This window comes from Meriones unguiculatus, chromosome 19 (genome assembly GCF_030254825.1).
Source record: "Meriones unguiculatus strain TT.TT164.6M chromosome 19, Bangor_MerUng_6.1, whole genome shotgun sequence".
Lineage (NCBI taxonomy): Eukaryota > Metazoa > Chordata > Mammalia > Rodentia > Muridae > Meriones > Meriones unguiculatus.
In genome coordinates, this window is record NC_083366.1 from 5,516,636 (window position 1) to 5,529,342 (window position 12,707).

The 12,707-nt window shown below is 45.0% G+C and overlaps 1 protein-coding gene across 27 annotated transcripts in view; it reads right to left on the reverse strand.

Annotated features, from left to right (window-relative positions):
• Kiaa1217 (KIAA1217 ortholog) overlaps window positions 1–12,707 on the reverse strand; it is an 839,639-nt gene that overhangs the window by 11,732 nt on the left and 815,200 nt on the right. For 24 of the 27 annotated variants that reach the window (XM_060372904.1, XM_060372908.1, XM_060372905.1 and 21 more), the window contains 6 exons: window positions 10,506–10,681; window positions 7,592–7,722; window positions 6,929–7,076; window positions 6,290–6,749; window positions 2,779–2,962; window positions 307–467 (listed from right to left, as the gene is read on the reverse strand). In XM_060372904.1, the coding sequence (XP_060228887.1) occupies window positions 307–467; window positions 2,779–2,962; window positions 6,290–6,749; window positions 6,929–7,076; window positions 7,592–7,722; window positions 10,506–10,681 (1,260 nt within the window). The remainder of the gene's footprint in view (window positions 1–306; window positions 468–2,778; window positions 2,963–6,289; window positions 6,750–6,928; window positions 7,077–7,591; window positions 7,723–10,505; window positions 10,682–12,707) is intronic. The other 3 variants (XM_060372900.1, XM_060372914.1, XM_060372919.1) reach the window with 1 other exon arrangement.

Consider the following 12,707-nt stretch of genomic DNA (forward strand, 5'->3'; position numbering starts at 1 on the left):
CCCACAGCTGCGTATCTGTTACCCAGGGAAGACTATCTTTCTTTCTACTCCCGTTTCAGTCTAATGATGCCCCAGCAGGGGGAGTAGCTGGTGATCTTCATTTCATAGTGTCATATTGAAAGTGACATAAGGCTAGCACCCATGGTGCCCAGGCTAGTCCAGTTATGCTGGGCAATAGTCTCCATCTCAGGCACTTTCTGGGGATCTAGGTGAGTTGAATCATTACTTTTTAATTTTCTTTTCTTAATGTTTAGACAGAACTGTCTTCACCTAGAAACCGGGTTGCTAAGACTCAACCCATCAGACCTTAGACATGCTCTCCTTTCTGCCAGTGTAGACCACATCGCCAGACCTCGTGGTGGTGAGTCCTGACCCAGGAAGGTAGCTTCTCCGAGGAGGTGGAGGTGGAGGAGGGGGTGACTTTCCCCCTAGCTTGTCCAATTCCTGCTCTGAATTTGGAGAATCTTCTGGAAAAAGAGGATGCCATTTGAAAGCCCATCATTTCAAGAGACATCTGGTGTATACAAATGCAGTGCAGCTTGACTTACGAACTCTCCATTCTTGCCACAGACCACTGATTAAGGAGGCAGCCTGAAGACAAACTGAACTTAACTCCCAGAAAGCTCCTGCATATGCAACCTACCTTCTTGCTGACTCAGTTTTCTCATATCTTTCATACTACATATAACATAGTACAACAACAGACTTTCCATTCTAGTTCTGGGGATCAAATGACTTATATACAACCATTGGCTTATTGTGATTGCAATGCAAACTATTAGATTTGTCATTGAATGAATTTCTTGATATATACAAAAATTGAGGGGCACTGGAAGAGTGAAAAAATTGGGGGACTATAGGTTAGCCCCAAACCAAGGTTTCTGAAGCCTCCAGTTCCAACCTGAAAGAGTATTAAGAGTATGAATTTCTGTAGCTATGGGGACAGACTCTAGCTAAAGAAGGAAGGGGTAGAGAGAATGCAGGGACAAAGAACAAAGATAGAAGAAGCGGAACTCTGGGGAGAAGGACCACTGTGGGGGACTAGGAAAGATGTCTTGGTGGCAATAAGAGAGAATTATAAATTAGACTTAACTGCAAAGTTAAGGGATATGGGTCTCTCCTGGCTCCACCTCATGTGTAGGAACCTACCAGCCTGGCTTCTGCCCTTCTTCTTCCATAGACCCACAGCCTCTCCAAACACAAAGCCACATCCATGGTCCAGAGTTTTCTCTTGCTTCTCTCTAGGGACTTGGCCTGTATTTCCAGGGTATATTCCAGGGTGTATTGCTTTTCTGGGAAACTAAGACTTGTTTTGAGGGGATTCTTCAGTTTCTACTTCATGTTGTAATGAAGACCTGGGTAAGTCACTGGGGTGAAAAGCAAGTGTGTCTTCCAAAAAGGGTGTGGCTTCAAGGCTGTCCAAGAGGCAGGTGGACCCTACCCAATGGGAAGGCTGCCTTGGCTTTGAGCATCCATCTAGGGATAGATGGACTGCCAAGGATGACAGTAGAGGCCTGTCCTCTAGCTGACCAGCCCAGGACAGGCCAGTCTTCTTGTTACTCTGAGAGGGCAGATCTCTTCCTTGACCAAGCTTCAGTAAGGCCCTCTTTAGTCTCCTTCTTGACTGGACCCTGACCTAGTCACTGAGCCTAGTTTTAGCAATCTTGCTGACAGCTTAGCAAGGATCTCTCTACCCCTGAAATTTCTCTCTCATTTATTGTAATACTCGTGAATGAATCTTTCCTTGGTGTTTTAAAGAAAATACCTACAAAATGTTTTTTATTTAACAGTGACTGAGGCTGCAATGTGCAAAATTTCCATCAAGTATTTTGCATCTACCCATCTTTCCCATTATCTATGTACCTTAACAATACACCCATGAAGGTGTTTTATGACTGTGTATGTAGACTTTTGCATTACTAGTAAAAATGCATAAAAACAATGGCATTTGCCACACATACACACATACACACACACACACACACACACTGCTAAAAACTAGCATTAATAGCTATAGGTGACTACTCCACATTCTGGGAGGCCTGTGTATCAATAAACTGTTTCTAAGAATGCATTTTTAAAAAGAAAAAAAAAGCAATGTACTGAATAAAAAAAAACAAACAATAACAACAACAAAACGTTCATGCTGCTGACTGAGTAATTTATGCAGGAAGTTTTTTTTTGTAAGTTTTTAATTTGAAGGTTAAAAAGTGAAAACGAGGCATCTTTACAAAATGTGTGTTATATTTGTGTTACATAAATAAGGAGCAATTATGAAAATTTTATGAAACACCAACACACTATAAAAAGATTAATAAGAGAAAGGGCAGTTATACAAGGTTAGAAATGTAATGAGGTGGGTCAGAAATTCTCTTCAGGGACAGGGGAAAGCCAGCTTGTGGAGAATAATGACCCCTCCAGTGTCTTGACCTCTTCAGGAAGTTTATTTTATTAAGAGATTGTTCTGTGAATGTGTGTGTGAGAGAGAAACACAGAGAGAGAGAGACAGAGACAGAGAAGGGGACAGGGAGAGGGAAACAGAGTGGGAGGGAGGGAAGAGAGAGACATGGCCTGCACATACAGGCTACATACATGCAGGAGTTACTTTTCTCCTTTTACTACATCAGTTCTGGGATGAACTCTGGTTGTTAGGCTTGGTGGCACGTGACTCTGCTGATTCTTCAAAAAGCGAGATAGGGCTCTGCTGTCCCATAGGAGCTTGTGTGACACACTCTGACCTGCACATCTCTGCGAGGCCTGCTGTGGGCTGGCCCTCACCTGACAGCTCCAGCTTGTCCACCGTAGCCTCTCCCTTCGGCACTGCGCCAGAGGCTGGCGGCATCTCCAGGTTTGGAATTGACTTCATGATGTTGGCCTGAGCCTCTTCCAGCAGCTTCTCAAATTCTTTCCCGTTATAGTGCTCCAGATTTTGCCTTTTTTCTTCCCATTTCCTTTCTGCTTTCTGAAGAAAAAGAACAATTTCAGAAAGTTTAAAAACAGAGAGAAAATTTAGGTTAGGGCTTTCATTCCCAAGTGCTGAAGGGTGTAACACAAAGTATTGATGGGGCAATGCCCCTGTCCACCTGAGGCTGCCTGTCATCTCATTTCTGCCCAACTGCCCAGACCCATCAAGCTGCTGCTTCACCCAGGTGACACTGATCCACAGAAAAGCTATCTAAGATGCCTGATGGCTACTCAGCACTTTTCACATACCCAGCTGATGCTAAATTAAAATGGCTATGGATGTTGCTTTCAAAGGTGTTAATCTTTTATTTATCTTTTGGTTATGTGAGACAGGGTTTCTCTGTGTAGCACGGGCTGTCCTGGAACTCACTCTGTAGACCAGGCTGACCTCAAATTCACAGAGATCCACTTGCCTCTACCTCCCAAGTGCTGGGATCAAAGGCGTGTGCCACCCGCCTCTCAAAGGCATTTATTACTTACAACTTTTGTTTACTAAATTCAGCTTTCTTTTCAAAAGAAATGTTTAGACAAACAAAAACCCAAACACTAAGTAAGAACCACAATAAAGGCCAAAGTCCTGATTTTATAATGTACTCATGTACGGAAATATCATTTGGTACTCTATCAATATGTTCGATTTTGTGTTTTTTATACATCTTTTGCAAAAATAAATTAAGTTGAGAAAAATCCTTTGCCTCAATTCTAATTCTGCTCAAGACTTAGTATATACCTCTGGGTTATCCTTTCTTATAAAGTGGAAGGAGTGATTGTTTAGGTCATCTACATTGTAATCAAGTTTCATGATAAAGATGCATTCAAGCATTTAAAAACACCTTTACATAACTAAAAGCACATTATCTTGGGATTGTTACAGAAAGCTGAGTGGAACTTCACTCCACGATTGGGGTATGCTCATGATGTAAGACTACTAAATACAGCTCAGTCTCCAAGGGGTCCCTAGTAAGGGAACAGGGACTGTTCCCAGTAGCTAGCTCTCTGATCACCTTCCCGTGATGGGGGTGCAGCTTTGCCAGGCCACAGAGGAAGACAATGCAGCCATTCCCGATGAGACGTGATAGGCTAGGGTTAGAGGGAAAGGGAGGAGGACCTCCCCTATCAGTGGACTGGGGGAGGGGCATGGGAAGAGATGAGGGAGGGAAGATGGGATTGGGAGGGGATAGAGGAGGGGCTACACTGGGATACAAAGTCAAAAAACTGTAATTAATAAAAAATAAATAGATTTAAAAAGACTACTAAATAAGGCTACTGAAAATACAATGTCATAGCAGATTACATGGGGCATTTGCTCAGGGCTCTCATCATAAAAACAGAAGCCTGTGTTTTCCTCTCTAGCACTGACCACCTGGCATGTACTTGAGCCATAAACAGGTGAGCCTGGCCCACTGCCTACCCAGAGCCAATGAGGGATAATGGGGACCAGTGAATGAATAAATTGTGCCTGATTTGTCAATGGCCCAGGTATCAGGAGGGCCCTAGGCATTTTCAGAGACAACTCCTAAGTGTCCTTTCACAACTTGAAATATACACATCTTATTGATAATTATGCCCAGAAGGTTCTTAGACATTTATAAAATAAAAATGTTGTCACACTGACATTCTTTAAGGAAAGAAATGCAACCCCCCAATGTCACCCACCCCGACTTCTATCCCATCGCTGGGGATAGGAGTCATTCTCCACCAATCACCTTCTATCCCTTCCTCAATAAGCAATTTTTGAATAGGTGACATGGATCAGGACACAGACAGAGCATGTGGCTTGGAAACTACCCCATATCTAGTGGCCTCATGACTGTAGCCATGGCAGTTTAGGGTCATCCAAATACAGTCAATTATTCACATAAGACAGGTGAGGGTAAGTATGACCAGGCTGCTAGGAATACAGTGGAGGAAAGGCTGTGGATGAGGGGAAAGAGAGCTGGGAAAGCAAAAAATATTTAAAACAGTATGCTTTTTGTTTGTTTGTTATGTCATTTGATTTGTTTTTTTTTTCAGGGATGGGAAACTCAGGAACCAGAATGTTCTGGGCAAATACCTTGTTGCACTCCCACCCAGATCTTACTGTGTGAGCCAGGCTGCCTCCGACTACTGCAGTTACAGGTTCCCTACCATGCCCACAGCTCCACCTTCATTCTTAGACTACTGCAGCAGCCTCCCACGCAGCTCCTTCCCTCCCACACCCACTGTCTCAGGAGACTCCGTGGACTGTCTCTGGATCATTTTCTGAAGATACCACATTGAGAACTCACTGCTCAGACCTTCTGTGTTCTTGACTGTCTCTAGAACACTTCCCGGGGACCATACAACCCGTTTCCCCAGTGTTTATTCTGTTTTCAGCTACCCTGCTCATTCACATCCCTTCTCCAGCACCGTTCGCCAGAACTCCCTCCTCAACACTTGTCCTGCTTAGTTTTTCGTCAACTTGACACAAGCTAGAGTTATCTGGAAAGAGAACCCTCAGTTGAGAAAATCTCTCCATTAGATTGCCTGTAGGCCAATCTGCAGGGCATTTTCCTGATTATGATTGATGTGGGGAGGCCTGGCCCACTGGGTGCTGCGCCATCCTTGGGATGGTGGTTCTGGAGTATTAAAGAAAGCAGCTTGAGCTTGTGGAACAAGCTGGTCAGCAACGCTCCTCCCCGGCCTCTGCATCAGTTCTTGTCTTGGCTTCTCTCAGTGGCCTGTGACCCAGAATGTGTAAACCGAATAAAGCCTTGCCTCCCCAAGTTGCTTTTGGTCATGGTGCTTATCAAAGCCACAGAAAGCAGACTAAGATAGCACCTTCTTTACTTGCCCTGATTCTCATGACTCCCAGGATCGGAGGCAAACCCTCTCCAAGCTTGCCTCAGCATGGTGGCTCAGCGTGCACTCGCTTGGAAAACTCACTGCCTCAGATGAGCACACCAGATCCCAGATCTGTCCTGTGGGTGCTGGAAGATGCTTCCTATCTGGCTTTCTCCACGACAGCTGCTCAACATTCACCAGCATACCACAGACCCACCCTCCTCCAGACTGGGGTCATCTCACACCTGATGACCTCTCCCTCAGACTGTACTCTGTTTCTAGAAAAATCTAAAAACAACAACCTCCTAAATATCTATACAAACACTATCTCCAGTCAAACTGTATCTTTGATTCATATTATATTCATATGAATACACAGTCCTATTCACACACACACATATACACAAACACACACACTAGAAATTCATACATTTAAATATATTTAAATATACAACAATCTGAATATAAATGCCCTATAGGAGAGGGCTATGTTTATGGGCTGTGAGAAATGGAAATACTCTACCTCAATGGACACTGCCCTGTTCTTGGCACTCACACTGTGGATCTCCTCAATGAATAAGCTCTGCATGGAAGAGCCGTTCACTGTGGTGGGGGAGGACTGGGGGGCCACAGCCGAGGGTGGTGCAGAGGTGACGTCCTGTGTGCCTGATGGAGAGCTGACTGTGTGGGGACTGCTCCCTCCAGGCAAGTTTTGGGCTGGGTTCAGCAAGGCTGAGGAGTGCTGGGAGGGCTGCATGAGGACAGGTGAGCTCTGGACATGGTGAACCGTCATGGTGGAGAGGGGCACCACTTGTGACTGCACATCGCCAGGGCTTCCGGTGCTACTGTGGAGGGGCTGCCCAGTTGAGTGGGCTGTCTCTTCCTGGTGCTTCAGGACCTCTGCAGCCATGGCTTTCTCCATGGTCACATACTGTGCGGCCTGGGCTGCATCTGTGCCTTTCAGGAGCCCATCAGTGACATGCCTAGGAGAAACCAGGCAGAGCAGTGTTAAATGTGGAGAGTACTCTTCAGGATGCCATAATAGGAAGTAATACGTCACAATAATACTAAAAGCAGGCCCTTGGCACCCATGACCTGCACCCCAGCCTTTGAGGCCCCCACTACCACCCCTCAGCCGCTCCATCAGGACCATGACAGTCACCTCCGCAACAATGTCAGGACATCCGTTATGCTCCGCACACGCTTCAGGAGACTGTCCAGCTTGTGTGGCTCTTCCTTCAGGAACCTCACTGCCTCAACTTCTATGCGTAGAACAGCACGCATCTTATTTTGCAGGGTTGGAAATTCTCCTACAGGCCAAACCAGCTGTGAGTTATGGAGCAGGAAGGTGGGATAATCACGCCTACCCCACTCCTGTGAACCGGAGTAGCGTACACGTATGGGGAGGCCGTGGATTAAAGCACAAAAGATGGCCAGACCAAATGATCTCAGACAAGGTCACGGCCCCTCTAGGTCCATTCCCTGTGTATTATGGATAAAGCTAACTAAAAGCTATGGTTATTTTCAAGGAGTTTATTATGTTTGTAAGGCTCAGTGAAAGAAAATAGAAATGTTTAGTTATATCAATAAATTTACATCTTCACCACCATCTGTAAGGGTCCTCTGAGAAATCTTTCACTATTTGAAGGGTTGTTAATTTATTTATGTGTTTATTTGAAACAAGGCCTCACTGTTTCCCTAAGCTCGTCTTAACTGAGTTCAAGAAATCCTCCTGCCTCAGCCTCCTGAATAGCTGGGATTTGAAAGAATCTTAAACATCCCAATCAACATACTTCTAACTTCTCTCTTCCAGCGGAAGACTCACCTTTGAGAGTGGCTACGGCTTCTCCCACTTGTCGAAGGAGGAAAGCCCCATCCTCTACATCTTTCAGAGTCACCACGCGGCCAGCGGAGGAAGAGTCCTTCTTCAAGTCCTCAACAAAGTCCTCCAGTTCACTGTTGGGGAGGCAGATAGCAGATGGAACTGAGCATGGAGGCTCTCACAAAGGACAGGTGCAGGAACAGGCTGCTCCCCATTTTTGGCTACGACCCAGCCCCACCTTAGGCTTCCAAGGAGGAGATGGGAGTGCATTAGATGGTTGTTTGCCTTGGAACATTGCATGGAGGTGTAAGGTAGCTACAGGAGAGTTCTCCTGTGCCCATCGTTCGAGGCCCAGGTTGGTCAGAGGTCGGGGGGTAAGGAAGGACTTGTGGCTTACTCTAAACATTCTTAATTTTCAGTGGTATTTACACCAGCCAAGGGAGCAATGTATATATTTGATTACCAAGAAGGGAGTGAGAGAAAGACAGATGGGAATGATAGACTAGAGATGGAGGCAGAACATGTGTGAGTGTGTGAGTGTGTCTGTGTGAGCCAGCACTACAGTGGAATGAGATCAGACAACCAGGTTTCTCAAAGTTGGTAGCTGACATTTTCTTTTCTTTCTTTCTTTCTTTCTTTCTCTCTTTCTTTTCTTTCCTTCTCTCTCTCTTTTCTTTCCTTCTCTCTCTCTCTCTCTCTCTCTCTCTCTCTCTCTCTCTCTCTCTCTTTAGTGCAAGGCTGTCTAGTATACTGAAGGATGTTTAGCTGCCTCTACCTGTTGAGTACCAATAGTAAGGAACTCCAATAATTTGTGGCACATCTGACATCTGATACTTGACATTGTCAAGTATCCCTGGGAAAGAAAGAACAAAACTGCCTTCTAAGTTCCCTAATGGATAAACTCTAGTCTATGATTCTTGGTCAACAATGATTACCTCTCTTTTCACGGCTAAGCACTTAGAGATCTAAGATGTCTGGTGAGTATACGCATGCATGTGTGTGTGTGTGTGTATGTATGTATGTCCAGATAAAAACTACAACAGAGCTAAGTTACATTTTTCTACTCGAAACAACAAAAACAGTCTGTTTTTGTTAGTAAAGAGAAGCCTCTTTACTAACCCATATGTGTTAGTAGTCAATTTGCCGGCAAATTCAAGAGAAAGCGAAGATTCATGAGGAGAGAGTGCTGAGAAACAAGGACCACTAGGTGGCAGCAAGTGACTGGTGACTCTACTTACTGGTGCAGACAGGATGGCCACTGAGGAGGTGACATAGCCCTTTCCTCTAGGTAAGCTAGTGGAGGGGCTAAGGTAGCTTCTGGAGGGAGTTGAGCAGGATAGGGCATTCAACAAGGCTGAAGCCATACATGGCACATTTGAGCAGGGAGATAGAGTATCTGGTGACATCAGCCATTCCGATCTAGAATTTTCAGATAAATGACCCACTGGGGCCAAAGGGGGACACTGTAGCTCCTGTTTCTGCATTTGTGACTCACAATTACTGTTATGTGAGCATAACTATAGGATACAGACAGTGGCTGCTCCTTGAGGTGGGAACTGGGCCAGCCCCTGTGAGACCTCTAAAATCATCCCATCGTGAGGGATTCCCAGCTAGACCAAGCACAGTCTCCTGCATCTGTTGACTCTCTGGCTTTGATGAAGCCCTTCCACGCTGATACTGTAAGTGTTAGCTCAGGTCCATCAGCCACCCACATGCAGGTCAGTATGCCAATACTCCTCCAAGAAGCCACTCCATCTGAACAAAATCCTCCTTTGGTTTCTCTTACATAGTCTGCCTCTTGTATGTCAGAGCCCTGCAACCAGAAGATCCCTGAACCCTACTTCCCTTTGCTGGGCAGCAGGGAACCTTGGACACCATTGTTCTGCCAGTTCTTTTGATTCCTATTTAAAGCACCGAAGGTCACTTTCATTGAGTTAACGATTAATGAAAGATTGTAAAAGAGACAATGCAGCTAAGAGTGAGTGTAGACCATCTTTTCAAAGTTATCAATGGGCTTTTGAATTGCTCTACAAGACATCAGACATTCATGGTGCTACAGTTTGTAGCATTGACCTAGGTTGCTTCTTATTCTGCCTTTGTTAAAAAGAAGCATATTGTTTGTTTAAAATGAACTTAACCAGACTCTTACTAGAAGCCCACTATTTCCATGGAGAAAACCATGAAAGACCTAGACTCAATTTTTCTCTTTTCTTTTAAACCCCAATTTTCCCCCTCTGTCCTCATGTTTGTAGGACCTAAGCCTATCAGGCTCTATGAGAACATTTCTTTTCGGAGCTTAGAATGAAAGGGAAACAGGGAGGGAAGGGCCAGGGAAGAGCAGCCATGGCTTTCTCTGTAGTTCCAACTCAGTTTCCACTCATCCTACCTAACCTGCTCTCCTGCCAGACAGACCCACCCAGTTATCCTAATCTATGGGTATCTAAGGTATAAAGAACATTTATGGTAATATTAAAAGGACGTATTTAGTAAATTTTATATTAGTGCTGTGTGTATGAGGGGTGACTGTGCATACAAGGCCACACACGAGGAGGCCAGAGGACAACTTTCTGGAGTTGGTTCTCTTACCCTACCGTGGGTTCCCGTTATTTCCCAGTCTTGGCAAGCACAGCCCAGAGAGAACCAAGTAGGTCTCCAGAGCAAGAGTATGGTCTATGGAAGGCAGTACGTACATAAGAATGACACAGTTCAAACATGTGATGTCATTTGTACCGTGTACCCAATTCTCCTGTCAGTCCTAACCCCCATGATTCTCTAAGGATGTCCCACACTTTCTTGGTCCAGGGTCAGCAGATCTGTGGTGCACACAGTAGGCGCTCAATAAAGAGAAAGAAAAATACCAACTAAGAAGAGAAGCCTGTTAACAGGAGTTTTTTTCCTCGGGCGACTGGCCACTCACCGTAACTTTTTGACTATAGTCTCTTCTTCCTGAAGGTACTTCTGTCTCTCTTGCTCCACCAGGGTGCGCTGGCGTTGCACCGGATCCTCCAGTCTCTTCATAGTCTCTCTCACTTTGCTACTGATCTCTAGCTCAGCCTTCTTCATCATCGCCCTCAGAATCTCTTGGTTCTGCAGCTGTTGCACAAAAGAAATCAGCCTCCATTAGCTTTGCCTGTCTGCCATCAGTGAGACTGAATGCCCTGCAGTCTTCGGAAGTGGCCATAAAGAAAACCCACAGCTGAATCTTTATTTTGGTAAGAAAGAGAGGAGAGTAAGGACTGTATTCCTCCAAGAACAGCTGAGTTTTAGCAGGCAACTGACAGCTGAACATCAGTTTTCTGTGCCTATAGGAAAGGCAGAATATTTTCTACTCTCTGGTTACTGCCACACACACACACACACACACACACACACACACACACACGGTGCACACTCTCATGGACATGACTTTATAGAGAGAAGCCAAGAGCATGAGCACTGGAAGCCAAGGATCAATCAACTCTCCATCCTTCCTGGCCCAATAGAGACTTGGGCAAGCCACTTTGACTTTCTCTATCTCCATTTCACTCTTCTCTGATGCTGTGGGATCTTCTCTGTTTGGCAGGGCTACTCTTAGGCTCTCATGAATACTCAACAACCATTGACTTGCCAGGAATTTTTCAGAATGTCTTTAAGAAGTTAATCTGGGGCTGGAGAGATGGCTCAGTGGTTAAGAGCACTCTCTGCTATTCCAAAGGACCTGGGTTCAATTCCCAGCACCCACATGGCAGCTCACAACTGTCTATAATGCCCATTTAAAGGAATTTCAAGGAATCTGACACCTTCACACTAATAAAACATAAAAAAATAAAGTTAAAAAATATATAAGGAAGTTAATCTGTACTCTCTGGTGTATTTGGCTTCACAACTCAATTATCGTGGGATCATAGCTTCTTACCACATGGTACACAGTACTGACGCTGACAATGATAGAGTCCAGGTGAGACCAGGGCTTTTGGCAATTTACTAATTTCACTGGATTTGACAAAGTGTGCATGTGTATCTAAGCCAATAATTTCCACATGGTTTCCAGAGCTCACTGGTTTTTCATCTCATGTAGCAAAGAGCTTGCAAATTTGCAGCTAGTCTTCATAAGATGCTGGTCAACATGTGCATCCTTCGGGCAGGACAGTGCCAGGCTTTCATGTTCATGCAGTGAACAACCTTGGTCAGCCTCAGCAGCAGCAAATGCCTTCTACTCAGTAGCCTTGCTCCAAGTACCCCCGGAAACACTGGAGTGACTTTAAGTTGTTGATATTGTTTTCTAGGGCCTTCTGCACTACAAGGTATCACCTCACATACAGGGGGCGCTGTTGTCGTCTGCCCCATTATATCGGCATACTGAGGGAAGTGCAGTTAGACCGTGGCAGAGCTTCATTGTGTTGAAAGCCTCATTGTGACTGTCATAGCTGAATAAATAGTGAGCTGGGTCACATGCAAAGTGATTCTTCCTGGTGATTACTGGCCAAAAAGATTGTGGCTATGGAATGCTAGTAAGTTTCCATGACTGTTAATAAGGAAGTGCGGTAACAGGACAGTGCTTTTGCTGGTTGTGGGGATTTAGTGAGACAATTAAGAACAAAAAATGCTTAGGATAGCGTCTGGTACAAACCTAGCTCTGAGTACTTATCAGCTATTGTTATCAAAGATAGAAACCTGAGGTGGGGCTTGTGGTTGTGTCTGGGTGAGAGCCAAAAACAAGTTTACCACTCTTCGTGATTTCTATGAGTCAGTCATGTTCACACAGCTTTGCTGATGTCCTTTTATTGTGCTTCTAAAATCAGTCAGTACCTAGCAGACATGCACCTCCTCTGCTGTCTATACCTGAGTGTCCAGCCTGTTCTTAGGGAAGCCTCCTACACTGGCTATGGCCACACCAACATCCTTTGGTCTTTCTGACTCTGAGCTCCTTTCTGACTCAGTGACCTTGTACCTGCTCTTTCCACCTCCTGAAATGATCTTGCCTCCTGCTTGCTAATTTGTGCTCTAGGAAGAGGATCCAATAACATCTTTTGAATAGATGAATTTAGGCAGCCCTACTGATAACAGAGAGCAGTGAAAAATCCAGCATTCTTCTCTAAGTGGTTAAATTAGGGAGTGACCCACTGGCTGGGATCAGGCT